A 25,730-nucleotide genomic window follows, 5' to 3' on the forward strand; every position below is an offset into this window, starting at 1 on the left:
TTTCTTAAATAGGAAAAATGATACATTAGAATCTATAGAATAATTTCCTAACTTAAAGTAATGGATTTTAAATATTCAAAATGTGTGAAAAAAATACAATTGAAATGCTACAGATCAAGTTGGGTCGATATTGGATTAGACCTTATAGGGTCGGTTTGGAAATTATGTATTTTTTATGATAAATGGGTCGGGTTAGGGTTGAGGTAAAACCTTGTCAAACCTGATCCGCTGGCACCCCTAATTGGGTCTAATCAGGTCAGACGCAATTTTAATAATCGGTTCAGTTATCGATCTGGTTTTATAGAGACAATAGGGTGTGATTTGGGATTTAATCTGCATCCGTTTTATCGGTTTGGGACTAGGTCCACCTAAGGATGCTTCTAGGGTTGGGTTGGTTGGAAATTTGTTAAAATTTTTAATGGACCTGTGTAAGGGCATAGATATTTAACTTGGCTAGATCCATCTGGTCCACCCCTCCACCCCTCAGTCTGACAGTTTCTCTTTCAACCTCTTGCAGATCACCAACTTTGGGACAAAGGATTATGAAGGCCTGATCCCTCTCCGGACTCACACAGCCCCTTCAGCACTCTAGCGACTTCCTTTCCAATTCAAATCCTTTCATTTCCTCGAACCATTTAGAGACCCGACCACCGACACCGTGTCAATAGGCTTGGAATAAGCCCAATGTAGTTGAAATTCTTCAAATCGGACAATGCGATTTGCAGCCCTAGGCCCCACCACCCATTGAGGGTTTCAGTACGAAGTGAAACATGTTGGGTCCCAAACTAAATTGTAGGTGGAAGATTCTTTGGTTGTGTATAATTGAGCACATTATTGTGTAATCAAACTAAATAATGCACGTTATTGTGAAGGAAAGATGTCTTCTGCACCTGCGCCTGCGCCAAGTGAGCCTTGATGCATGCCTTGTATTGTAAGAAGCGGAACCCGTCCAGATTATTTTTTGCACCGGCCGGCATGCTTGGATAAGGCCAAAACTTGTCTTTTTGCCAACTGACACAGTGAGAAGTCAGATCTATTTCCCATTGAGAGAAGAGAGAAGAGCCCTGTTATGGACCTAACCTTGTGCAGATGCAGAAGATATATGAAATGCATGCAAGAAATTGCAGACAGTGGACCCCAGTTGATGAGATTTTCTGGGGTGAAGGAAAGGCCAACATGCAAATGCTGCTGATTCTCACTTCTGAGCTAAGGTTCCCGGAAATCGGTTTCTTTAGATGATATGATAACACCAATTCTAATTGTTTCTGTACGTTAGTTAATTCACAAATTTAATGAACGAAAGTATGACATTATTTATGTTTCGTTTGTTTTTTTGATAAGTTATTTATTCAGGTAAATGCAATTATTTGGATAAATTTTTCAGAGAAACATTTATTTGAATAAATATATTTATTCATGTTCTTTTATTTCTTATGCAAATAAGACAATCATCATTTTAATTATAAAAATTCATTATCAAAAGGAGTATTTTTGTCTCATTCAATCCTTGTCCCCACATAAATCTAAAAAAAAACATAAAATTCTTAGTCAATTGAAATCAAAATCTCATTGACCAACATTCCTCTTCTTAAAATCCTAAAAAAGAACACCCCTTAGTTGTATAAACAAATAAATTCTTAGGTTTTCTTAGCTTGGTATTAGGGTCTGATTTTCTACGGGGCCGGAGTAGTGCTTTTTAGGTTTATACCTCTGTTGGAGGAATTCAATCCTTCGTCTTAGCATCTTCACACTCTACGTCATTTGGAGCGGTTTTCTACTCCCTGTGCTCAGCTTGTGTACACCTACCTCAGTATTCCTGTTTGGTTTTTGTCATTTGTTGGGGTCGTTAATTTGGCTGTTTATTTGATTCCAACATTGTATGTCATCTGACCATGATTTAATGAAATTTGCCTTTATACATTACTTGACTAACCACAAGAATTGTACTCATTCAGGCTGTGTTCGGTTTTAAGGAAAAGGGGAGGAAAGGAAGGAAAAGGTAGAAAATCCTATATACTTTTCCCTACCTTTTCCTTCAAACCAAACATAACCTTTCAATATCAAGAGAATTTAAAAAACATAATTCTTAATGATGCGGGTACCATCGGCTGCTTCATCAAGTAAGTAACAACCACCCAAGGGCAATCTCGTTACCTTGACCTCGGACAGGAGCATTGTCATAACGTCCTAGAATCATTACTGTGGGAACATTTATTATAGGTGTTACGATCTCGGCTTTACTCTCTCCCAATGCATTTATATGGGGTAATACTCGGTCATCGTCCTTGTAATAGCCATTCATAACCGATTTTCACGAGACAGTTACTGAGTGCCCGTTACTGCTCTCCCAGGCAACTCCAATTATAAAAGGGCGCCAAAGCTTATGGTATGGACAAGGGCACTTGAGTTCTCTCTCTTTGCTCTTTTTATGACCTTGGCTTACCATCAGCCCTTGGCTAATTTGACTGTTAGAGTCTTTGCCTCTAGGAAAACTCCCGGGTCCTCCGACGTCTTTTCACTCTTTGCAGGTGGGGCCTTCAGTCATATGACCTCAGAAGTTACCAAGCTGCCCTCGGCTCCAAATTCAACAGCAACACTCAAAAGCAAAAAGTTTTGATATTCAAATTCAAAGCACCATCATCTTTGTAAACAAAAAACATTTTTGCATCTACTAAATGCAATTCCAACTGCTTTTGTTGTGATTTCTTTTCAATAGGCTTGCGATTTGTGAGAAAAAAAAATTACAACGGTCGATTCATTTGCAAGATATTCTGAAATTTTAAGGATGTACACGTAACCAGAAAAGATTATAGATGGGTTGGACTGAGCCAGATTGAGTCCGTTATTGAATTAGATAATCCTTTCTCTGACATAAAGTGGAATTTTTTTCATTGAACATCTTGATAAAAAATTGAGAGCTCAGACATCAGGCAAAATTAACAAATGTATAACTGACAACGTATTATCAAATTTACAACCCCAATAATTTCTTAGAATTAAACCTTAGCTCTGGTATCAATTAATGGAGGTTAGCTTCCAATGTATATTTACAAAATAATGAGAGAAATCTCTCTCTCCCTCTACCCAATAACATAGGGCAAAGAATCAAAACTGATCTTAACCTATATAGAAAAAAGGGGGAAAAAGGAAAACTCCCACGAAAGGTTACGAGTACAATATCCTTTTCCTTTTTAATTTTGGTAATGGTACAATATCCTGGGTTTTACCTTTTTCCCACTTGTACAAGTGGAAAATATAGACCCTTCTCCCATAAAAAAAAAAAAGAAAACATTTTAAAGAAAACCAACACAACCGATCAACCCAACAAGTTGGTCAAAAGAAGACATTTTCACAATAATATAAAATTATAAGTTAAAAATTATATATATACCTAAAAAGTATTAAAACTCAAATTACAGATTATATTTTAATTTTGATCCATTAAGCATCCAACTTAAATTCACTTCATAATTTATTTTATAATTTTCTTTCTTAACTTTTGTACTTAAATGCAATAATAATTTAAGATTACTGAATCCATCCAAATGATTTTATAAAAGTATAAGAAAAATGCTTACCAAAAAAAGCTTATAAAAGTATAAGAAAATACCCGTAGAAAAGGCTGATTTTGGCCGTATTGGAAGGATGTACACCTTAGGGATGTTTGGTACCCTCGCCAAAAAAAAAAGAAAATGATGCCACATCAAAACCAAATCAACATTGTGACTTTAACGATGGAAAACAATGAATTGGTTGGCTGCTATTTGAAAAAACACAATACCCGGGACATTGGGAAACTCACTTCCCATGAAAGCGTCATTTTGAATCTTTGATGTTTCTTGTTGTGGCGGAAATTCAGTTTTACTGTGATGTGTTTTAGCACAGGGCTAAAATGGAAAATCATGACCTTGGATCTGTTGCAGTCGCCCCATCAAGAAGCCATTTCATCTTATTCAAGGTGAGGCCATGGCAATAAATCAAAGGCATTGATTTATTTGTTTCAATGCAGGGCTATGATACTGTTGTAGCAAATGTGGGTTGTTGTCGCAGCCAATATGGCATGGCAGTTTTATCAGAGAACAACAACGTTTCCAAATGCGACCTTAGTCCTTCTCATGTCATATCCAATCCAGCTCACCCCCTCCCCCATTAATTTTCATTGGTCAGTGAACACCTTACATCGAGGATTTTTTACATCGATAATCGATTCTCACATAAAAAATCCCCTAACGATCCACTGACTCTTACATCGAGGATTTTTTCACTGTAGAATCAAATACAAATTTTGCATCAATCATATCTTAAATAAAATTTGTACTTTTGAATGCAAAATTTGCACAACCTTCCTCCTACATCAATCCTCTCTCATATACAATGGAGAGTTGGGAACCACATCATCTTGCTCCTTTCCTCACTTTCAAACTTTGGATCACCTGCCCACAAGAACTCTGCCCACATCTACCCACAACACACTACCCCGTGCAAAATACTATCTAAGATGATGTGATGTTCTCCCTGTGTGCCTGCAATGTTATGTGGGCAGACGTGGGCAGAGTTCTTGTGGGCATGAGATCCAGACTCTCACTTTCATGATGACAGCATTTGCATGCAAGATCCAAACTCCAACCAATGGGAATGGAATGGCAAAATCCTATTGGATGATAATGACGAGTTCAGATCTGCACATCCGGAACATCTCTTGTACTTCATATAGCCAATGTTCCCAATGTAGACAGCATGATTCATGAATGTGGTTCGTTCTCACTCAAATCAAAATGTTTAGATGTTGGAGACCCTGGCTGAAATTGTTAGTATACCCATGATACACCAAGTTATTTTTTTTGATAAATGAAAATGATTTCATTAATCAAGAGAAACAAGATTTTACAAGAATCCCTTGAAGAGGCAAGATACACCAAGTTAATTATCTAACAGATGTATCAATAACACTACAATTTTAAGGTTCAAGTGACTGCAACTTGGGAAAGATATGATGGATGGTACAGATTCCTAACATGATTCCTCTACATAGCAGACACAGATGGATTACCTAGGGAAGCATGAACTTTTTTTCTCCATGCTTGGATAGTTGGGTGTAGTTCTTTTCTGGGTGGTTTGAAAAGAGAGTTTTTCCTTTTTCCTCATTGCTATGCTCATAGTCACTAATTCATTTGCTTCATCGTATCTGAATTCCAAAAGACATTCTAACTTATCAAGAAATTACCTTTCATTGGGCCATCGGCAAAGCATATTACAAGAGTCTTATATAGTAATATGACCAAAACTTAGAAAAGTAAACATTTTGAGGATACAAAGAGGCACTCCTCTGATTGAGATTTAGGAGAGCATGTTAAGTACTTGGCCTAATAATTCTTTTACCCTTGTTTCTTCTGGGGCCAACTACAGACCATCCATCTTCCACTTCTACGGTTTCTCTTATCTGCTTCTCATCAACTGGCTTTGCCTTGGGAATTGGATTTAATCTTGGTTTTGGTTCATCAAGCATCATGTCTGATACCTCGTCATCTGAGCTGTCCTCATCATCTTCATTTATAACCTGGCCCAAAGCAAACAAATGCGATGATACCTTATGCTTTCTAAATTCTCATAACAAAACAATAGTAGGACAAGATACAATGCCATCCAAGATCTTGGATAAGAAATCTGGGAGATTATTCTATTGATGCAGTGTTTTAATTTTTAAAGGCGTGGGAGTACACCTCCTCCAGGTGAGGTGCCCCCAAAATTCCCTGAGCCATGCGCCTCAGGTGCAAGAGGCGTACGCCTCGTGCATTTTTTTCATAAGGCATGCTAGAGGCGTACACCTCATGCACACCTATAAAAAGACAAAAAAAAAAAAGAAAAAGAAATGAAAGGAAAGGAAAAGAAAGGGAAAGGAAAGAAATAGGAGAAAAAAGGGAAAAAGAAAAAAAAGAAAAGGGACGGGAAGAGAAGGGAAGGGAAAGAAAGGAAGGATAAGGGGAAAGAAAGTGGTAATACTGTAAAGTGCAAATTCACCAACTTTTCAATTTCCTCAAAAGATATCTTTTCAAGCTGAAGAACTAGTATGAAAATTCATAGCATATTCTACCACTTATTATACCTATTTCTAATTTCTTTTAGTTTTAAACAGTGGCAATAGGAGAAAGATATTCAATTGCAACCTACTTTTAAAGATTCTTAGGTGCTACATCAGCTATTGGTAGGGGAGGCCCTTTTGCCTCATTTTCCTAACTTGCAACTTATATTTTTACTTGAGTTCTAGTATGCAGTTAGGCATCACAAATAAAATAGCCACCTTGACATTTTTATCTCCTAGCCTCATTTTTTATCATTTTTCAAGTTCGGTAAAGATTAGGGTTTACAATAAGAGACCCTAATCTTTAAATCCATTTGGGATGGGCACTAGGAGGTCATGCGTTCAAGAATCAACACTTGCGAGAATTTACGGCAGAAAGACACATTATTATCACTCATCTACAATTTTGTCTTTTTTATCTTGTAGAGCAAGGTATGAAACTATTTATAGAACCTGCCAATCTCCTAGTCCTTTGTATCATGTATTTGGTAGTCTTCCTTTCCTCTATTTGGTTGTAGGTAGAATACTCCAGGTGACATTTAAGGCTTGTTCAGCCCATATCCCCCCTACCCATAACCCAAGAAGAAAGAAAGGATCTTATGGAGATGTGTAAGGGCTATAATTGTTTTGTGAGTGTTTGTGAGGAAAGATATGCTAGGATCTTCAAAGAAAAAACTTGATCAAGAGAGACTGTAATCAGAAATATTTCGGTCCAGGTGGCACATTTCAAAGTATGTCACAACCCCTCTTCCCAATGAACTACACGGAGGAAAAATAGCCTACATCGTCAAGATCTTTCAAATCAAAGACAGTGCACAAAAGAACTACCCTGGTACGGTCATTCCCCAGCTAAAAGCACTAAATTTCCTGTACAATAATGGATTAAGAATTCCAACTAATGCAATAACATATAAGACTTGATTAACCATATCTAGAAGAGAAGAAAACTGTTATTGGTGATAAAAGCATTAAAATGTGGTTCTTTTGCCATAAGCTAGTGGCCTTTCCTTTTCTAATTACTTCATAAGCTCAATACAGCTCAAAAACTCGACCACATTCAGGACATGACAGTATATGCCACATGCAACTGCTCCAATGTAAACTAACTCTACTATTTTTTTAGCAGTAAAGCATAACTACTCTAATCACATTTACAACCACATTTGGCAAACTTTGTGAATTTAAAGTGCAACATGCAACCAATCCATCTAAAAAAACCTAAATCTTTCTTATAATCATGAGAATATTTTAATAATCGACAATTTAGCAAACTCATACATGATTAAGAGGCACAAGTCACTAAGTCACGAACATATTTTATCATTGTTTTTACCATTAACATCCTCAAGTTTATCCTAGGTAAGCTGATCCAGAGAGCAGATTTGAGGGAACTGGTCAGAGGTTGGAGAGTAGGAAAGAAAAGAGTGCCTATCACCCATCTACAGTTTGCTGATGACACAATCTTATTTGTGAGGGAGATGATCTCAAATGGATGAGGAATTTGAAGCTGGTGGTTCCACTGTTTGAGAAGATGTCAAATTTGAAAATCAAACTTCTAATAAAAGCTGTGTCATGGAGATCAATATGGATAAAAGACAGGTGTCAGAGTGTACAAATATTTTGGGCTATGAAGTCCCCTAGTGGCCAATGAATTACTGGTGGTTACCCTTGGGAGGAAACCCGAGAAATGTAAGTTTCTAGAACCCAGTGGTGGACAGGTTTATAAAGAGATTAGCTTCTTAGAAGAGAAACTACCTTTCTTTGGGTGGCAGAATTACCTTAATCAAGTTGACTTTGGCCAATTTGCCAGTTTCCCTTTTGGTGTTCAAGATTCCAGTTAGGATTTGTAGGAGTCTAGACAAGTTAATGAGAGATTTCTTGTGGGAACCTAAGGAGGAAAGGAAGGACCATAAAGTTAGATGGGAAGTTGATAGTAGAAGTAAGAATTTTGGTGGATTAGGATTCAGGAACATCCAAAAGAGGAATATGGCTCTGTTGTGGAATTGGTTGTGGAGACTGTCAATGGACATGGATAAACTGTGAAAAAAGGTGATCTTATGCATCCATGGGTTAGTGGCTAAGAGCAAGGACGCAGGAGTATTGGCTCGAGATACTAATGTGGTGCCAATAAAATCTATTCATGCCATCCTTCCTTCTTTCCTACCTCTTGTCAGGTATAAGTTGTGTTATGGGAATTTGGTGAAGTTTTGGGAACATGTGTGGTTGGGGATTCACCACTAAACAATCAATTTCCTTTATTATTCTCTATCTCCAACTTTAAAAATGAGTCTGTGCCCACCTTCTTGTCCTCTTTTGGTTTGAGTCCTAAGCTTGAATAGGACTTAGGGTTTAGGCGGGGATTCAGAGGTTTGGATTTGGATTTTGGACAATATCTTGGCATTGATTCAAATTCTACAAAGGGTTGTTTTAGATCCTTCTAAATTGGATTCTTGAATTTGGACTCTCTCCTCTTCTAGTTCCTTTACCTGTGACTCTTTCTTCAAGGCCTTAATTCAACCTTCTAACAATTCAGGGCAACCTTTCCCCGTTAGTAAACCAATTCCTCCAAGGGTTAGGGCACTCTGGTAGGAAATTTTCTTGGAAAGAATCAACACTTGCAATCTATTCAAAGAAAAAATCCTTGTTGGTGCTTATTTTTATTTCCTAACTAGTGTATTCTCTGTGAAGCCAATAGTGACTCTTGCAGCCACTTATTAATTTCCTGCTTCTCTCTCTGTTTGGTTGCAGGTGAACTCCCCAACCAAATGTTTAAAGCCTCTTTGATTCTTTTGTTGATAGATGTACAAAGAAGAGGGGAAGAATAGTGTGGAGATGCACAAGAGCTGCAATTTGTTGGACAGCCTAAGAGGAAAGAAACCCAAGAATTTATGTTGATAAGGAGAGAAGTAAAGAGGCAATTATTGAGGTGACCACTGCTAGGGTGGTCCATTGGGTGAAAACAATGGACTTATTTGTTGACATTTATATAGTGGCTTTGCTAAATAATTGGAAGTGGCTGTCTTAGCTCCAAGTAGAAGTTCTGCTCATCCATTGTGGACTAGACCTTGTTCAGGTTTCATCAAGTTGAACTTTAATGGCAGCAGTGAAGGTTACCTTGGACCTTTAGGGGTTTAGGACGGTGGAAGGTTTAGCCACTGCTCTATTTTCAGATCCAATTGGAGTTGGGACTCACTTCAAGATGAAATAATGGTTGCGATGGAGGGTGTAAAAGGGCTAAGGAATTAAATATCAGCAGACTAATGGTTGCGAAGGAGATTCCAAAGTGGTAATAGGATGGTTAGGAAAGGAGGATAATGGCATGTGGCCATACATTAATGAACGAAGACTATTTTATGTGGTTGACTCTAAGTACGGATGTGAAATTGCAGTGGGCAAGGTTCAAAATTTCAACACAAACGCGCATGGCTTTTAGTACCGATACGCCTCTGCTGATACACAGGGGTGTATCGATACTTTGAACCTTGGCAGTGGGTAAAAAAATGTGCTAACTCCTTTGCAGATGCAGTTGCCAAACAAGGGGTGGGAAGGAATCAGTTGCTTTGGGCTATATTGTAATTTTTCTACTTTTTTGGGGGGAGAGTAAAGAGAGTTTACCTCCCCCCACTTTTGAACTTATTCCTTATCTTTAATGAAATTAGAATGTATACATGCGTTGCACGTGAAAATTTCAGATGACAATAACAATTATCATTATTATCATCATCATTGTTTATTACACATTTTGTTTAATATGATGAATATATAATATGAGAGATATGTCCAATCTTTTTTTTTAAAAAAAAAAGAAGAAAACCAAAATCAATATAAGGCTATGGAGTTACAAGTCAAAAAGTTACAAGAATACTATGCATACATGCAAGGGTCAAACCCGACTCGGGCCAAAGAATCAAAACCATAACCCAACCCTATAGGGTTGGGTCAAGCTGGGTTTACTGTTTAACCCGACCCATTGGCATCTCTACCACCAGGTGGTGTTGGGGGGTTAAAGGGATGAGGGATGGTCTACTCCCCCCCCAGTTGTGTAGCCCCATGAAGCAAAAAAAAAAAAAAATGCCTGCCTATTCTGGTTAAATTAATTTCTTTCAATAAAAAAAGGTATAACACTTTAAAAGACTTGTGAACAAACATGTTTATATGCACAAAATGTTGTGTGATTGAGAGGGTGTTGTGTTGCCCATTATTCTCAAGCACAATGACACCATGCCCCTTGAACTACTTGTTTCTAGAAGAAATAAATAAAAATAAAATTGATCTTATTTATTTCTTCACATCCCAAAAGTCCAAAATTCAGCCAAAATATATCTATTCCTAACTATTCTCGTTTTTAACTTTCCATAAAAAACAAAAGGAAGATTTTATAGCAAGTGGAATCAATGACAATTTAGCAATAAATTATTAATAACTGACTTTTATGAGTTGGAAACGAGATGAATTAATGGCTTATGGGGGTATAATTATTGCTCTTAAAAACTGGATTACACCACATTAACTGAACCAAAATGTACCAACTTCACCAGCTGGTCCCACATGGGGTATGGTGTGAAACACAGATTTCAATATGATGATATAAAAACAACCTTACCCCACTAACTTTACGTTGGAATCTATAATTAAATTAATATGGTATTTTTTCCTTGATAAATATTGGAGCTTTTAGTAACAAAGGCATCTGAATAGTCTTCTAATGCATTTAGTAGGGAATTAATAGGACAGCATTACCTTTTAACACAATGTATTAAATAGATTTTAAAAAATCTTTTTTACTCTTTTTAATGTGTATTTAATAGGAAAAGAGGAGGGTATTTTATGTCAAATAAAAATTCCAGAAACAATGTTAGGCCATTCGTGCTTTTTATAGTAGTATAGATATAGATGATTCTGTTATTGATAAAAGAACGAAAAAAAAAATTCTCAAGTAAGCAAGTCTCTAGTTTGTTTTTTCTTGGTGGGGAGGAGTTGGCTAGAAGAGCTTTTTTGAAGATGGAATTGAGATGGCATTCTAAAAAAGATGAAGATGCCAAGAAAGATTTGGGAGCAAAAAGGGAGAAGGGATAGGTGGTGGAAGAGGAGTTTGAAGAGTCATGATGAAGGGTCTGTCAAGTGTAATGTTAGTTTTAGGGGTTGAGTGACCGAGGGAGCAGTGTTTCGTTGAAGTGGTGGGTGAACTTTGTTTGTGAAGTGGAATTGAAAAAAGGTTTTTCTGGGCTGATATTTGGCTCAGATGTTGAGTTTGTGGTTGTTGGGTGTAGTATTGTAGTGTTGTATCTTGGTGATGTCTTATTGCTGTTGTAATCCATTTTTTTCTTTTTAATGAATTTTCTTTTGTAATAAAAAAACTGTAGAAGATTCTGTAAGGCTGCATGTTTGGAAACATCATTGAAAGGAAACTCAAAGGCTGATAAATTCAAAAAAAAAAACAACTAAAACCCAAAAAAAATATATATTTGATACCAAACCCATAGAAATGATGAAAATAAAATAAAACAGAAGCCAAGTAAGCATTCTCCTTTCCCCTGGTAATTACGAATTCGGATTAGCTGAATGCTTTGGCTGTTCAGCAGGCTGTGGAACCAATGATGAGGTTCCATGCCAGTAATAAATTCATGGGCCCCACTGTGAAAGGTGCGGGCCCCATGTATTTTATTACTGGCGTGGAACCTTATCATTGGTTCCACAGCCCACTAAACAGCCAAAGCATTCAGCTAAACCTTGCTCAGTAATAACACCTTCAAAAATGATGCAGGGTCTCAATAAAGAAGGAAAGGTTGCATGAAGGATTTCTCCTCTAGCGGTTTTTGGAACTAGTGAAGTTAAAGGAACGCAAGGATTTTTTTAAGAAAACAAATGTGAGATAACAGATGGATTAATAGCTAAGTTGAAGACCAGAATTTGTTTCTTGGATTGGTGTTAGTGGTGTTAGTGAAGGGGTATTTCAGTCTTTGTACTTGTTGAGAATGTTGATGTGTACTGTTATGTTAGTTCGAGTGCCTCTTACTTAAAGAAGGGCACTCAAGTCTTTTCCAATAAGTTAATAATATAATAACAGATCTGGCCGAATCTAGGGATTGACTTTTTTCTCTAATTCGAACCAGCCTTTCTCTCTTTTCTCTCTTCTCTCTTTTCTTCTTTCCTCTCCTACTTCTTGCTGTCTACTTTACTTTACAGTCAACGAACAAGACAGAATTCTAGGGCAGGTCAAACTTCAACATGGTATCAGAGCTAGGTTCACCAAATCAGACTTGCTAGAATTCTGCCTTCTGCGCATTCGAATTAGGGTTTCTCTTGGGTTTCTCAGTTGTGAGTTGGAGACTGGGAAAAGGGCTGAAAAGGAGTGATCGCCCTCTTCCCTAGGAGGTTTCTATGCCTCCGATTGTGTCGTTGGTGATTGGTTGCTGTGGTTTCTAAGCCCTAGTTAGGGCTGGTACGTGTGGTGCAGTGGTGTCTCAGCCCTTCGTGTGGTTGGCCTTCAGGCGATGAGGTAAAGTTTTTTTTATATACTTTTTCTGTTATGGAATACATGAGAGGTGTAGTACAATTCGCATGATGGGTTTTCAGATTGCAGTATGCTAGGGTTTATGCTAGGGTTTATTCTGGTTTGTGTGTGATTCAAATGGCAATAGTGTCTACTTAATGGTGAAGCTTCCTATAGTTGTGGATTAGTGTTGGTGGTGTTACAAGTGTGGTTTTTCAGCATTTGATATCGCTGAAATCAGTGTGTAGACCTCGGTGAGTAGGGGTTGTGGTGTTGCGGTTTTCAGCATTTAATACTGCTGAAATCAGTGTACAGATTTCGGTGAGTAGGGTTTGTGGTGTTGCAGTTCTCAGCATTTATTACTGTTGAAATCAGTGTGCAGATTTCGGTGAAGTGTCTGTGTGTAGTGTGCAGTGTGTAGTGCTCATAATTCAGTGCTCAGAATTCAGTGATAAGGGAGTTCGGCAATGGCAGATAATAGTGATAGTAAACCTAGTGTCATGATATCTACTAACTACCTGAATGAACAAATTACCTCCATTAAACTGAATGGAGAGAATTATGTCCCTTGGGCCAAGTCTGTAGAGGTTTTTCTGAAGGCAAAGAAGAAAGTGAAGCATATAAGAGAGGAGAAACCCCCTGCTAATTCTCAGGAGTATGAAGACTGGGAACAAGAAGATGCACAGATCATTACATGGTTGTGGAACAGTATGGAACCCAAAATCTATGTGAACTTCATGTTTCTTGACACAGCCAAAGAGGTGTGGGATCATGCTAAGAAATTGCATTCAGGTCAGGATAATACCACTAGGGTATATCAACTGTATCAGGAATACTTCAATCTGCAATAGGGAAATCAGAGCCTTGAGGAGTACTATGCCAGTGTGAGGAATATCCGTAATGAGTTAAATGTCTATCATCCTCTCACTTCAGATGTCAAAGTTCAACAGCAACAGCGAGAGCAGCTTGATGTGACACGGTTTCTGGTGGGGCTGAAGTCTGAGTATGAACCAATACGAGCCCAGATACTAGGGGGATCTGCTCTTCCATCTTTAGAGGAGGTGTTTGCTCGTCTTCGGAGGGCTTCCATTGGATCTATGGACTCTAATGTCTCCGATAGATCAGCATTTGCAGTGTCGAGAGGTCGAGGTGGCAGAAGTGGGACTCGAGGAGCCCAGCCTGGTAGGAGTGGTAGTGGTGGATCTACACATATCCGTGGTGGTGGTCGTACTGGAGGCAGAGATTCAGGGGGAGCTCGTGGTAGAGGACGTGGCTCGGGTCCACGGAAGTGTACTCACTGTGGTTTGAATGGACATACCATTAACTACTGCTATGACTTACATGGTCCTCCCTCGACGTGGGCCAACCATGCCATGACTAGTGACACCAGTTTCAGCTCTAGACAGGAGAAACGGTCAACTGACCCGATGCCTTCTACTCCCTTAGATGGTCCGGGCAAGGAGATGGTGAGTGTTCCTCGTGATGAGTGTGAGAGGTTTGTTCAATCCAAGTCGCAGCAGAACACAGCTTCCTTTGCACACTTAGGTATGGCTTGTTTGGCATCCACACCCAACCCCTGGATTATTGACTTTGGAGCCTCCGATCACATGACAGGAACTCCAGGTGTGTTTTCATCTCTCACTCATTGCTCAACATCACAATCTGTTACCCTTGCTAATGGCTCCACGTCATCTATCTATGGTGTTGGTAATGTTGACCTAGACCCTGTATCCCTATCCTCTGTTTTATATGTACCTAAGCTTCCATTTAATCTTATGTCTGTTAGTAAGCTGACCAAGTCCCTTAAGTGCTCCATCACTTTTTCCCTTCTATGTGTGTTTTTCAGGATCTCAAGACGGGGATGAAGATTGGTGGAGGGCATGAAGCCGGTGGACTGTATTATCTTGATGGTGGTGGACGAACGTCAACGGCCCTTCAGTCATCCATTTCTCCTCTCCAGTGGCACTATAGATTTGGTCATCCTTCGCTGAAAGTGTTGCAGTCCTTAGTCCCTTCATTGAGTCAACTTTCTGTTTTAGATTATGAGTCTTGTCAATTTGGGAAACACCATCGTGTTCCCTTTCGTTCTAGGGTCGATAACCGTGTGTCGAGTCTTTTTTCTTTAATTCATTCAGATGTTTGGGGTCCTTATAAAGTGATGTCATATAATGGATACCGATATTTTGTTATTTTTGTTGATGACTGTTCAAGAATGATGTGGCTCTATTTAATGAAAGAAAGAAGTGAATTCTTTTCCATCTTCCAGAAATTTTATGCTGAGATCCGCAATCAATTTGGCGTTCACATCAAAATTTTCTGTTCTGATAATGGTCGTGAATTTGTCTTCATCTTTTCAAGAATACTTGGACCAACATGGCATTATACACCAAACTTCATGTACCTACACTCCGCAACAAAATGGGGTTGCTGAGAGAAAGAACCACCACCTTGTAGAAACGGCACGCTCCCTCATGCACCACATGAATGTTCCCAAAACCTTTTGGAGCGATGCAATGCTCACCTCTTGTTTCTTAATTAATCGGATGCCCACGTCTATCCTTGATGGCCGTTCTCCTTTTAGTGTCTTATTCCCAAACATGTCTCCGTTTCCGCTTTCTCCTCGGGTATTTGGGTGTGTCTGCTTCGTTCATAATCTGAGTCCCGGGACTAACAAGTTAGATGCACGTTCCGTGAAGTGTATCTTCCTTGGTTATTCCCGAACTCAGAAAGGGTACAAGTGTTATCATCCCAGTTCTCGTCGTTCCTTGGTATGTGCTGGTGTTACATTCTTCGAGTCTACTCCGTTCTTCGTGGGGTCCGGTGCTGCTGCTTCCCCCACATCACCACCTCCTCTTCCTCTTCCTGTGGCTGATCCACCTCCTCTGATTCCAGTCATGCCTACGTCCTTGCCTCCGGTGCCACCATCGGTTGACCGTCCACCCATCCGTCACGTGTATACACATCGCCCGCGTGTACCGGCTGCAGCTCCTCTAGCTTCATCACCGTCGACAGATCCAGCTCCATCTCCGACACCAGCCTCCGACCTAGATCTTCCTATTGCCTTCCGAAAAGGTAAGCGTACTTGCACCCTTCACCCTATTTCCAATTTTGTTTCACTTACCCACCTCTCTGCCTCCCATCGCCAGTTCATATCTTTGTTATCCTCCGTGGTTGTTCCTAAGGATGTCCAGGAAGCCCTTACCTCTCCAGAGTGGTGCCGTGCTATGGAAGAAGAGCTCTCTGCTCTGCATCATAATCACACTTGGGATCTCATCGCTCTTCCTCCTGGGAAGCAAGCTGTCGGTTGTAAGTGGGTGTATAGTGTTAAGTACTTGCCAGATGGTCGTGTTGAGCGCCTGAAGGGGCAGCTGGTTGCCAAAGGGTACTCCCAAACCTATGGCATTGACTACACAGAGACGTTCTCCCCGGTTGCTAAGATAGGGTCAGTTCGTGTCGTCATCTCTCTTGCAGCTATGTATGATTGGCCTCTCCATCAGCTAGATATCAAAAATGCCTTTTTGCATGGTGATTTGCTCGAGGAGGTCTACATGGAGCAACCACCCGGGTTTGTTGCTCAGGGGGAGGATGGTAAGGTATGCAGACTTAAGAAGGCTATTTATGGACTTAAACAGTCCCCTCGAGCATGGTTTGGTAGGTTCAGTGAGATGGTCAAGAAGTTTGGTATGAAACGGTGCCAAGTTGATCACTCTGTCTTCAGTCTTGACTCTTCGGCAGGCAAAATAATATTGGTGGTGTATGTGGATGATATCGTTGTGACTGGGAATGATAAAATGGGCATTGACAGATTGAAGGCATTCCTACAGGAACACTTTCAGACAAAGGACCTTGGCAAGTTGAAATACTTTTTAGGCATAGAGGTAGCAAGATCTAAGCATGGCATTAATTTGTGCCAGAGGAAATATGTGCTTGATTTACTGGAAGAAACAGGATTGTTGGGTACTAAACCGGCTGAGACACCTATGGAAACAAATACGAGGCTGAGCAGTGATATATGTGAAGTGTTTGAAGAGCCTGGCAGATACCGACGACTTGTAGGCAAACTAAACTATCTAACCATTACTCGGCCAGATATTTCATTTGCGGTTAGTGTGGTGAGTCAGTTCATGCAAAAACCTTTGGTCCCACATTGGAATGCAGTGCTAAGGATTGTGAGGTATCTGAAAGGAGCTCCTGGTCGTGGTTTGCTATACAGAAGTGGTGGAAAACTGGTAGTAGAAGGATACACCGATGCTGATTGGGCAGGTTCTATGTCTGATAGACGATCTACCACAGGCTATTGCACCTTTCTAGGGGGTAACTTGGTAACATGGAAAAGTAAGAAGCAAACAGTTGTGGCAAGAAGCAGTGCAGAAGCAGAATATAGGGCAATGGCACATACTGCTTGTGAATTAGTGTGGTTGAGGAACCTTCTACAGGAGATAGGATATGACATCAGTACTCCAATGAAGCTCTATTGTGACAATCAGGCAGCGGTTCATATCTCTTCCAATCCAGTGTTTCATGAAAGAACCAAGCACATCGAAGTTGACTGTCATTTTGTGAGAGAGAAGGTGCTGAATGGGGTGATAGAAACTGCATATGTTAGTACGGGAAACCAGTGGGCAGACCTGTTTACAAAAGGCTTGAGTCGGGGGAGAGTGGACTACATATGTAACAAGTTGGGATTATATGATATATACTCACCAGCTTGAGGGGGAGTGTTAGTGGTGTTAGTGAAGGGGTATTTCAGTCTTTGTACTTGTTGAGAATGTTGATGTGTACTGTTATGTTAGTTCGAGTGCCTCTTACTTAAAGAAGGGCACTCAAGTCTTTTCCAATAAGTTAATAATATAATAACAGGTCTGGCCGAATCTAGGGATTGACTTTTTTCTCTAATTCGAACCAGCCTTTCTCTCTTTTCTCTCTTCTCTCTTTTCTTCTTTCCTATCCTACTTCTTGCTGTCTACTTTACTTTACAATCAACGAACAAGACAGAATTCTAGGGCAAGTCAAACTTCAACAGTGTACATAGGTCAGTTTATAGGAAATCATATGATAATTTTTTTCTCAAAAGAACTCTTTAGTTTGTCCTGTGTGGTCACCACCAGGAAGTGGACTTATAAAGTTAAACTTTGATGGAAGTAGTGAAGGAAATCCAGGTCCATCAGGTGTAGGAGGGGTTTTCAGATACGAGGATGGGAAGGTGCTCGCTATGTATTCAGGTCCCATTGGGTTGGAGACTCTCTTAAAGCTGGGGTCTATGCAGTACTGGAGGGTATAAGGAAGTCTAAGGAACTGAATATACAAAAGTTAGTCATTGAAGGGGACTCAAAACTGGTCTTAAGTTGGTTACAAGAAGGTAATGAACTTTGGAAATTTGCTAATGAGAGGAGGGAGACTAAATGGCTAACTAGAGGACTGGAAATCAAATTTCAGTGGGTCAAGAGAACAGCAAATGCATTTGCTGATGCTTTGGCAAAGCAGGGGGTGGGAAGGGGTCAAATGTTTTGAGCTGGTCTGTAACTTTTTCTTTTTTGTTATCTTCCTGGAGAGAGTTAAGCCTGTTTATCTCTCTCTGGAGTGGTGTAACTAAAATTCTTTTAATCTAATGAATTCCAGTTATTGATAAAAAAAATAGAAATCTTTTTGTAAATTCTGAGATGTAAAACTATATATTCCCACTGTATAGGTCCTTGGTGAACATGGGGCGTAAGGATTTTGATTAATACAAATTAATACTTAACCTTCAGGAAGAGAGGCTCAAACTCTTGATATCAGAATCAATAGAAGCCAAGAGACATGGTAGTAGATAACTACACCACCACCTTATCGATAGTAGTAAGCAAGTACTATCTCCTTAGTTTTTCAATGCTGCAATATAGGCTCTAAATGAATAGCACTACCTGTTTAAAGAATATAAATCTAAAAAATACATAAAAAAAAAAAAAACATTCATGATACATTCTGTTAACGAACCTACAAAAAATTATTCTCATAAACACAACAGTAAATCCATTTGAACCAAGCAATATATTACAACAGTTACCTTTCTGCTTTGAGAAATGGCTTCTTTTCCAGAGTTGGATTTCCTTAGCTTTTCAATTGATTCATAATTGCCTTGTAGACAGTCCTCATGCATAATCATTAACTTTTCTGCCACCTACATTGAACATCCAAAGAATGTATAAGCATTAAAATATCAATAGTAGGAATCCTACAGATACTTCTGGTGATTATCCCCTATTAACCACTTGTTAGTGTAGAAATCAAAATGTATAAAAAGTTGGGCCAAATACTAGAAGTCTAGAAAAGACAGAATAAAGGAAATGGGAACAAGTTTTACTGTCTTTAAGTAATCCGATAGAGCATGGTTTAAATGATTCTACAATGGTTAACTTCACTTCTTATCTAATTGGTAAAACTTATCAGTATAGATTAATGTGTACACATATTTCTTAGTTAAGTAGACCATCAACTATTAACTATTCAGTGTACAACTTATGTTAAGTTTAATGGTTGTGCTATATGATGCATGGAAAGAAAGAGGAACCATAACTTTCAAGGCCGAGTGGCAAGGAGTCCTAGAAAAGTCTTGATAAAACCTACACGAACGAATTGGGTGGTTAAAGCTCTTCACCATGAACTTGTAATCCTTTTTTCTTTTTAATGAAAGCTTTTTCTTCTTGTTATTATCAAAGAAAAGTTGGAACTTGGAACAAATCATTGTTTATTCTTCTTTTGATGCATAGAGGACTATGCATGTTTATGTTCTAGATGGTTCAATCTCATTAACCATGCAAAGTCCATGTATATAGGTATTTGGCCTTCTTTTGAAAATATTTAATATAATAGACATCACTTCAACTATCAAGAGAAAAAAAAATAAAAAAAAAAAATCCATCAGTTCCCCTCCACAATACAAGCAGCTCCACATACCCTAAAATCAAGGTTCAAACTTCAAAGTATCAGAAACACAAGGTGTATTGAAAAGACAATTTTAAGAGAAGTATCAGGATACGCTTTGGATACGCATGGATACAGACACAAATCAAGATACGCATAAATATGCTAGGAAACTCGAATAAATCCTAAAAAATATATTAATAACAATAATTACAAGTTTTATATGATTGTAAATAAGTTACTTAAATGTAAAAACCATAATTTAATGGTTTATATAAAGTGTGAGATATTGGGACACAATTAGTAACCGTTGAAATTTGAAAAATGGAGTAACTAAAATGTGAAAAAAAAAACAAAAAAAAAACAAAATGTGTATGCATATACGTTAATTTTCAAATAATCAATATAATATATCTTAATATTTATTAATATATAAATTTTAATAATTAATTCTACCATTTATTGACAAACATCCACTAAGAAAAGAGAAAATTTACTTAAAAATACAAATGCATATGACCATAGCAAACAAATTCAGTCTAGAATTAGGAGATGCAAAGAAGGCAATTAACAAGAAAATGTAAAACTTGTATACCAAGGATGTAAAAAAACAAAACAAAACAAAAGGTAATCCAGACAGCAATAACTTAGATAATCAAATCAGCTTCCATGGTTGTTCAAACTTAAAGCTACATATCTCCAATTTTGACAGTTGGAGAAGGTGAAGGTATCTATTAGTGCCCAAACACCATATATAGATCATGCTATGTGGTAATGAAGTATGTTGGCCTTCTAAGGTATATCCCAGTATAAGCAGTAAAAGTGCTCCTGCACTTCTGAAGGAACAACTGGAATGAATTTCCTTTAGGTAGGACAGTAGGATGAGGCAAGAAAAACTTTTTAGTGTGCCTTGAGAAGTGGACTAGAAACATAAGCATTATCCACAAATCATAAAATCAAGTCCCAGCCAAACACTGTATCAGAGAGTTTTGAAGAAAATTCCAAGATGAACATAATATATTGAAAGATAGAAACACAAGAAACGTTCAAGGATCTTGCACCTCAACATGAGCCTGGATTAAGTTAGACACAAATTTTTAAAAAATAAATAACAGTAAACATAAAAAATATGGAAACCTGAGTTAAAAGAAATAAATGCTTTAGAAAGCTTATTAGCTCAAATCAAAATACACTGGCATGACATATAAAATGAATCCGATTTGAAAGCAAAAGCAAACAAATGTGGATCATACCAAATTGCTTCAAACACTCAACAATTCAAGCATGTGAAACTCTCAACATGTTTGCCTATTTCCTAGTCGCATTACTTAAAATAGCTAGTGTGATGTTAGACATCTTAGAAACTTAATCCTAGGAAGTTGGGGACTTTATGACTATACCTCTTCAAGGCCCCTTGAGGCAAGTTCAAACAAATCCATATGAGGGGTTCAGAGACAATACCACCAATCTGAATTATTGGCCCATATATACAAGAGGGTAAGTTTTATGATTTTGGCCATAGTTCATTCTGTTTTAGGTTGAGGATCAAACATCAGTTGTATTGTTGTTGCTTCTTTAGTGAAAATTTTTCTACCCCAGATCCTATCCACAACAACTAAGGCTTCAGGTATCTAAAAGGTCTTTATTTCTTGTTCCTTTTAAAAATTAATGGACCATTAATAGTGCACAAGCACCAATATAGGGTAATTTAGAAGGTTATAAACCATTAAAAATGTGTAAAGCACATAAGAATGTAGAAAAATAAAACCTAAAAAACAAACTTGTAAAAGACATGCACCTGGGTCAAAGCACACAGAGACCAAAAGTGCACATTTTGAAAGGGGCTGCGCTTGGGTTGAGGAAAGGTTCGTGCTTTAAAATGTGCATAGCTAGTGCATCTAGGAAATACCTTTTAAAACACTGAGAATACAAATAAATAACAAAATAAATTCTTTTACCTAGAGACCTCTTAATGCATGAACATAAATATGCATAATTAACATGTTAGTTTATCATAAAGAACAATGTATCCCAAAATTAAAGAAACATGAATCTTAGAAGAAGGATCGGATCATAAGAACAGCTTATGGTGAAACTAGCCTACAAAATAACACAAAGAAAAGCATACCTCCTCAATGCTACCATCCTCAATCTCAGTATTGAAAGAAAACACCATGCTTTCATCGAGCATGTTTTCTAAATCATCAATGTAATGTGGCTCTGGAAAATACAAAATTGTAAGTAGATCTGTAGATGAATAAACAAATGAAGCAAAAATGATATCTTAATCGAAAATCACTTTAGAATAAAATATTAAAAATGAATTTCTTGATTCTTATTATTATTATAATCATTCTCATTTGTAACCACAATCAAACGGTTCTATTAATTTAGGAAACTATAAAACTCTCCACTAAAAGTAACTCCAGTAGCGGATAGCTTATAGCTGACAGCTTGACGCAATATAAATAGAAACATCATAATATCATCATAATGGCCTTCCCATATAGAAGAGTGTAAAATAACCTAAGATTTCAACTTGCAGACACAATGGCATATATCTGGATTTTGTTTCTCTTTATGATGCCTTACTTAAGTTTCTTTCTTCTTGTCTTGATTAAAAAGGATAATAGAATGGATTGGAATTCGCTAAACAATAAACTCGAAGTAAGATTTTAAACTCCTAATGTTACTTGATATTAACCCAGAAAACCTGAATTGTACCTTTCGATTGGGAGAACCAAGAAAAGATGCTGAGAGCAAGTTGTTCAGATTTCTGGCAGGAGTCCCTGCCACCCCACTCGTTCTCGATGGCCACTTGAAGCGCAGTCCATCGGGAAAGAACCAAGGAGATCCCCTCAGCCAAGAAAGAGAGAGCCTCCGGCGAAAGTTGCACGGGTACATCACCTTTATCACCGTTATCCATGGAACTTCATGGACACACTAACCCTAGTTTGTGCTCCTCTGTCTGTGATGGCTGGTTATCAGAGACAAAGAAAAGAAGAAAGGCAAATAGAGTATCAAAAATGTAAAAGTAGAATTTAAGGCCTTTTTTTTCAAATTTCTTAAAATACCTCTATTGTTTAAATAATTGACTAATTATATCCTAGTATTTAACTATTATCTTGTACGACTTCTATTTTTTTTTACAATTATCTAAAATTTCCCTTACCGTTAATGAACTGTCATAAACCGTTCACATGTAACATTATCTGATTAATATATTTTCAAAAATTCCAAACTTACTCTCTCAATACTTTCAGGAACTCAGTGGCGATGTTACTCGCTCATGGTCTTGTGGTGGAATCATATTTTGCCATAGACAAGTAAAACACGAAGGGCTTTTGCCATGGATTTCGTGTGACTGGGTGAGTGTTGAAGGCACTATGTAGTGTAGTCAACCTTCCCGTACCAATTGAGGAAAGTTCTTGAAGGTATATCCATCTCTCGGGTGAGAATACACCCCAAAATATCTGAACGGCGAACCCCCAAGAAACGGAGAGTATCCAGCTCTTTTCTTTGTCATAGCATATGGACTACTGCATGAGGCCAGCCGAGTCGAGCTTCATTGGCCCCGCCATTGCAATGGAAGGAGTTTCGGGTTTCTCTATTATCAAGATGAAATTTCATAAAGGGAGGTGGTTAGGCATTTTGGCAGAAATTCTAAGACAATACTTTGTAATGGGAAATCTTGTTTTGCGAAAGAGGGAGAGGATAACTCTTCAACCGCTTTGCTTAGTTGCTTACCGACAATGGTAGAGAAGAGCAGGCGCTCACATCTCCTCAGGAAGTTCCAGTGCAAATGGTTCTTCAATCTCAGCCTTCTTATGATGTGATCGATGAAAGAGAGTGGGGTCATGGGGTTCATCTTCTAGTTAAGCGTGAAGAGCATTAGAAGTTCCATCCTCTGAATCGTTTTCTCCTGGAACACATACTTTGTCAATGCTTTGTCAAAAGAAAAAAGGTGGGCTAGGTATTGTAAACCTAATATGCCATATTGGATAAAAAGAATTGATAATTCCTTTGTTAATGCTTTGTCAAACAAGGGGTGAGAAGGTATCAACTTTTCTAAACTGTGTTGTAACTTAGGTAATCAGTTTACATTTCAGAGAGAGTTAAGAGAGTTCACCTCTCTTTGTGGTATACCTTTGTAATTATTTTATCTTAATGAAAATTTTCTATTATTGAAAAAAAAATTCTTATGGAGATTTTTCCCTTGAAAGGGATAGGCTTCGGCACAAGGTTATTGCAAGCATTGTAGTGTGCAAGACAATGGTTGAGATGCAAAGGTAGCTTCCTTTTCCATTTAAGTTCCCCCTTGAAAATCTATACAAGATATCTAACTTTTCTTTATTCATTATGATGTGGGAGGTGGGAATAGAGTTCTCTTTTGGGAGTTGAGTTACCCCTTATGGTGTAATACCCTCTTCTTTACACTCTCTAGTTACAAACATGAACCTATTTCATCATTTGGAACCTTTTCCCAGTTTTGGCTTAAATTAAGTACATTTGTCCCTCCCCAAACTTTGCATTTAGTGGGAGCCTTATACACTAAACTGCCCTTTAAGGGGGCTGAGAGATGATGAGTTTATTTCTCTTGTTCAACTTTTAACCAAACTGGAGTCAACCTTTTTGGTTCAAAAATTGGAGAAAATGAGGGTCTAGTCATCTTATCCTTATGATTATTTCACTTTTTCTTTTTTATTTAAAATTCTTCAACATTCCACTAATTTAGAGAACTTTTGGATGAAAGAGATTTGGAATAAGCCTATCCCACCCAAGTGCAAACCCCATGTTGGAAAGTCCTAATAAGAAAGATAAATACATGTCATTTGCTACAAAAGAGAAGGCCAAACATGTTCCTCTCTCGGGATCTCCCCACTTGTGTTTCCTTTGAAAAGCTAGTAGTGAAACTTTATTCCATCTACTTCATGTCCTTTTGTACTATTTGTTTGAGAATACTTTTGCTCTCTATTTGGTTGCAAGTGGGTCTAGCCCCAAGATGTGATTAGTTTCTTTAACCCAAACTTCTTAAGGCAGCCAAAAAAGAGGGAGAATTATGTAGAAGATAGTGAGAGTAGCAATGGTGTGGATGACTTAGGAAGAAAGGGATGGGAGAATTTCAATAAAATAAAATAGATCCAAGGAGGACTTAGTAGAGTATCAAAAGTTTAAAGTGGCACATTGGGTAAAAACTGTTGGATTTTAATCTCAAAAGAGACTAAATCCAATGTGTTAGATTGATCAATTACATGAGAAATTGTACTCGAATCCTATTGAAGTGGGAGATTCTCTAATAGTTGACTTAATGGCCTTACTACAAGGTTTGAGATTAACAAAACAATATGGCTTTAACTCATTGGAAGTAGAGGGAGATTCTAAGTTGATCATCACTTGGGCAAAAGGCTTCTGCCCTACCTCTTGGTGTTACAAACATAGTTTTAGGGAGATAGATTGCCTATCGAGGGAATTAAACACCTTCATGTGGGTTAGAAGAACTGCAGATGGGATGGTGGATGCATTAGCAAAACAAGAGGTGAATAAAAATCAACTTTTTTGGGCACTATTGTGAATCCTTTGTTTTTTCTTGGGTGTATGGAAAATCTCAAACTCTTTAATTTGTTGATAAAAAAATGCATTTCCACCAATTCAAGATGCTTCTAGTCTCTGCCAAGTAATTTGCCAACATCAAAGGTCCACTATCCATCTTTCTCAATCATCTGGTTGTGTTTTTGAATCGCAATTGATGCTCAGGCTTGAGATATCGAAGTCTCTAACAATATGAATCCTAGTTAGCGTAGCTAGCATCTTAACTTTAGTGGGATAAGCAAGTAAGAAACCCCCTTTTGGGGAAAAATGATAGAAGTAACAAAAATCCCAATGCTCTTGTCCAGTGATGAGTAGTCTTCTAAAGTTTGAAAACTACTAAAACAAGAGCATCAACAAAAAATTTATCCTAGAGCTTCAATTTATTTTCCATGTTTGTAAGCTACATGGTACCATTTTCTCGGTAAATGAAAATATCTAAATCAAATGAATTCTTACAAAGAAAAAACAAAATCAAATGAATTATACAAATTGTACTTGATCGTTTTGGTTGAAATGCGACGATAATCGGACCATTGTTCCATGATCATCTTAGCATTGGTTAAAATGTGGTGTTTGATGGTGATTTTGGATCCGATGTGTGATGGATATGATAGTTTTAGGATCATTCTTCATGCTGAAATGCAATGCTTCATGTTGATCTTGGAT

General features: G+C 38.0%; 1 protein-coding gene across 1 annotated transcript; it reads right to left on the reverse strand.

The window, feature by feature from the left end:
• Window positions 1-5,209: 5,209 nt before the first annotated feature.
• LOC104608537 (uncharacterized) lies at window positions 5,210-23,375 on the reverse strand. The gene is made up of 5 exons (XM_010274569.3): window positions 22,722-23,375; window positions 22,200-22,452; window positions 21,604-21,695; window positions 18,619-18,732; window positions 5,210-5,557 (listed from the first exon to the last, which is right to left on the reverse strand). Exons 2-5 carry the CDS (start codon window positions 22,399-22,401, stop codon window positions 5,351-5,353), a joined length of 615 nt encoding a protein of 204 aa, XP_010272871.1. The 5' UTR covers window positions 22,402-22,452; window positions 22,722-23,375; the 3' UTR covers window positions 5,210-5,350.
• Window positions 23,376-25,730: the final 2,355 nt, after the last annotated feature.

This window comes from Nelumbo nucifera, chromosome 5 (assembly GCF_055504915.1).
Source record: "Nelumbo nucifera cultivar China Antique chromosome 5, China Antique-T2T, whole genome shotgun sequence".
Taxonomy (NCBI): domain Eukaryota; kingdom Viridiplantae; phylum Streptophyta; class Magnoliopsida; order Proteales; family Nelumbonaceae; genus Nelumbo; species Nelumbo nucifera.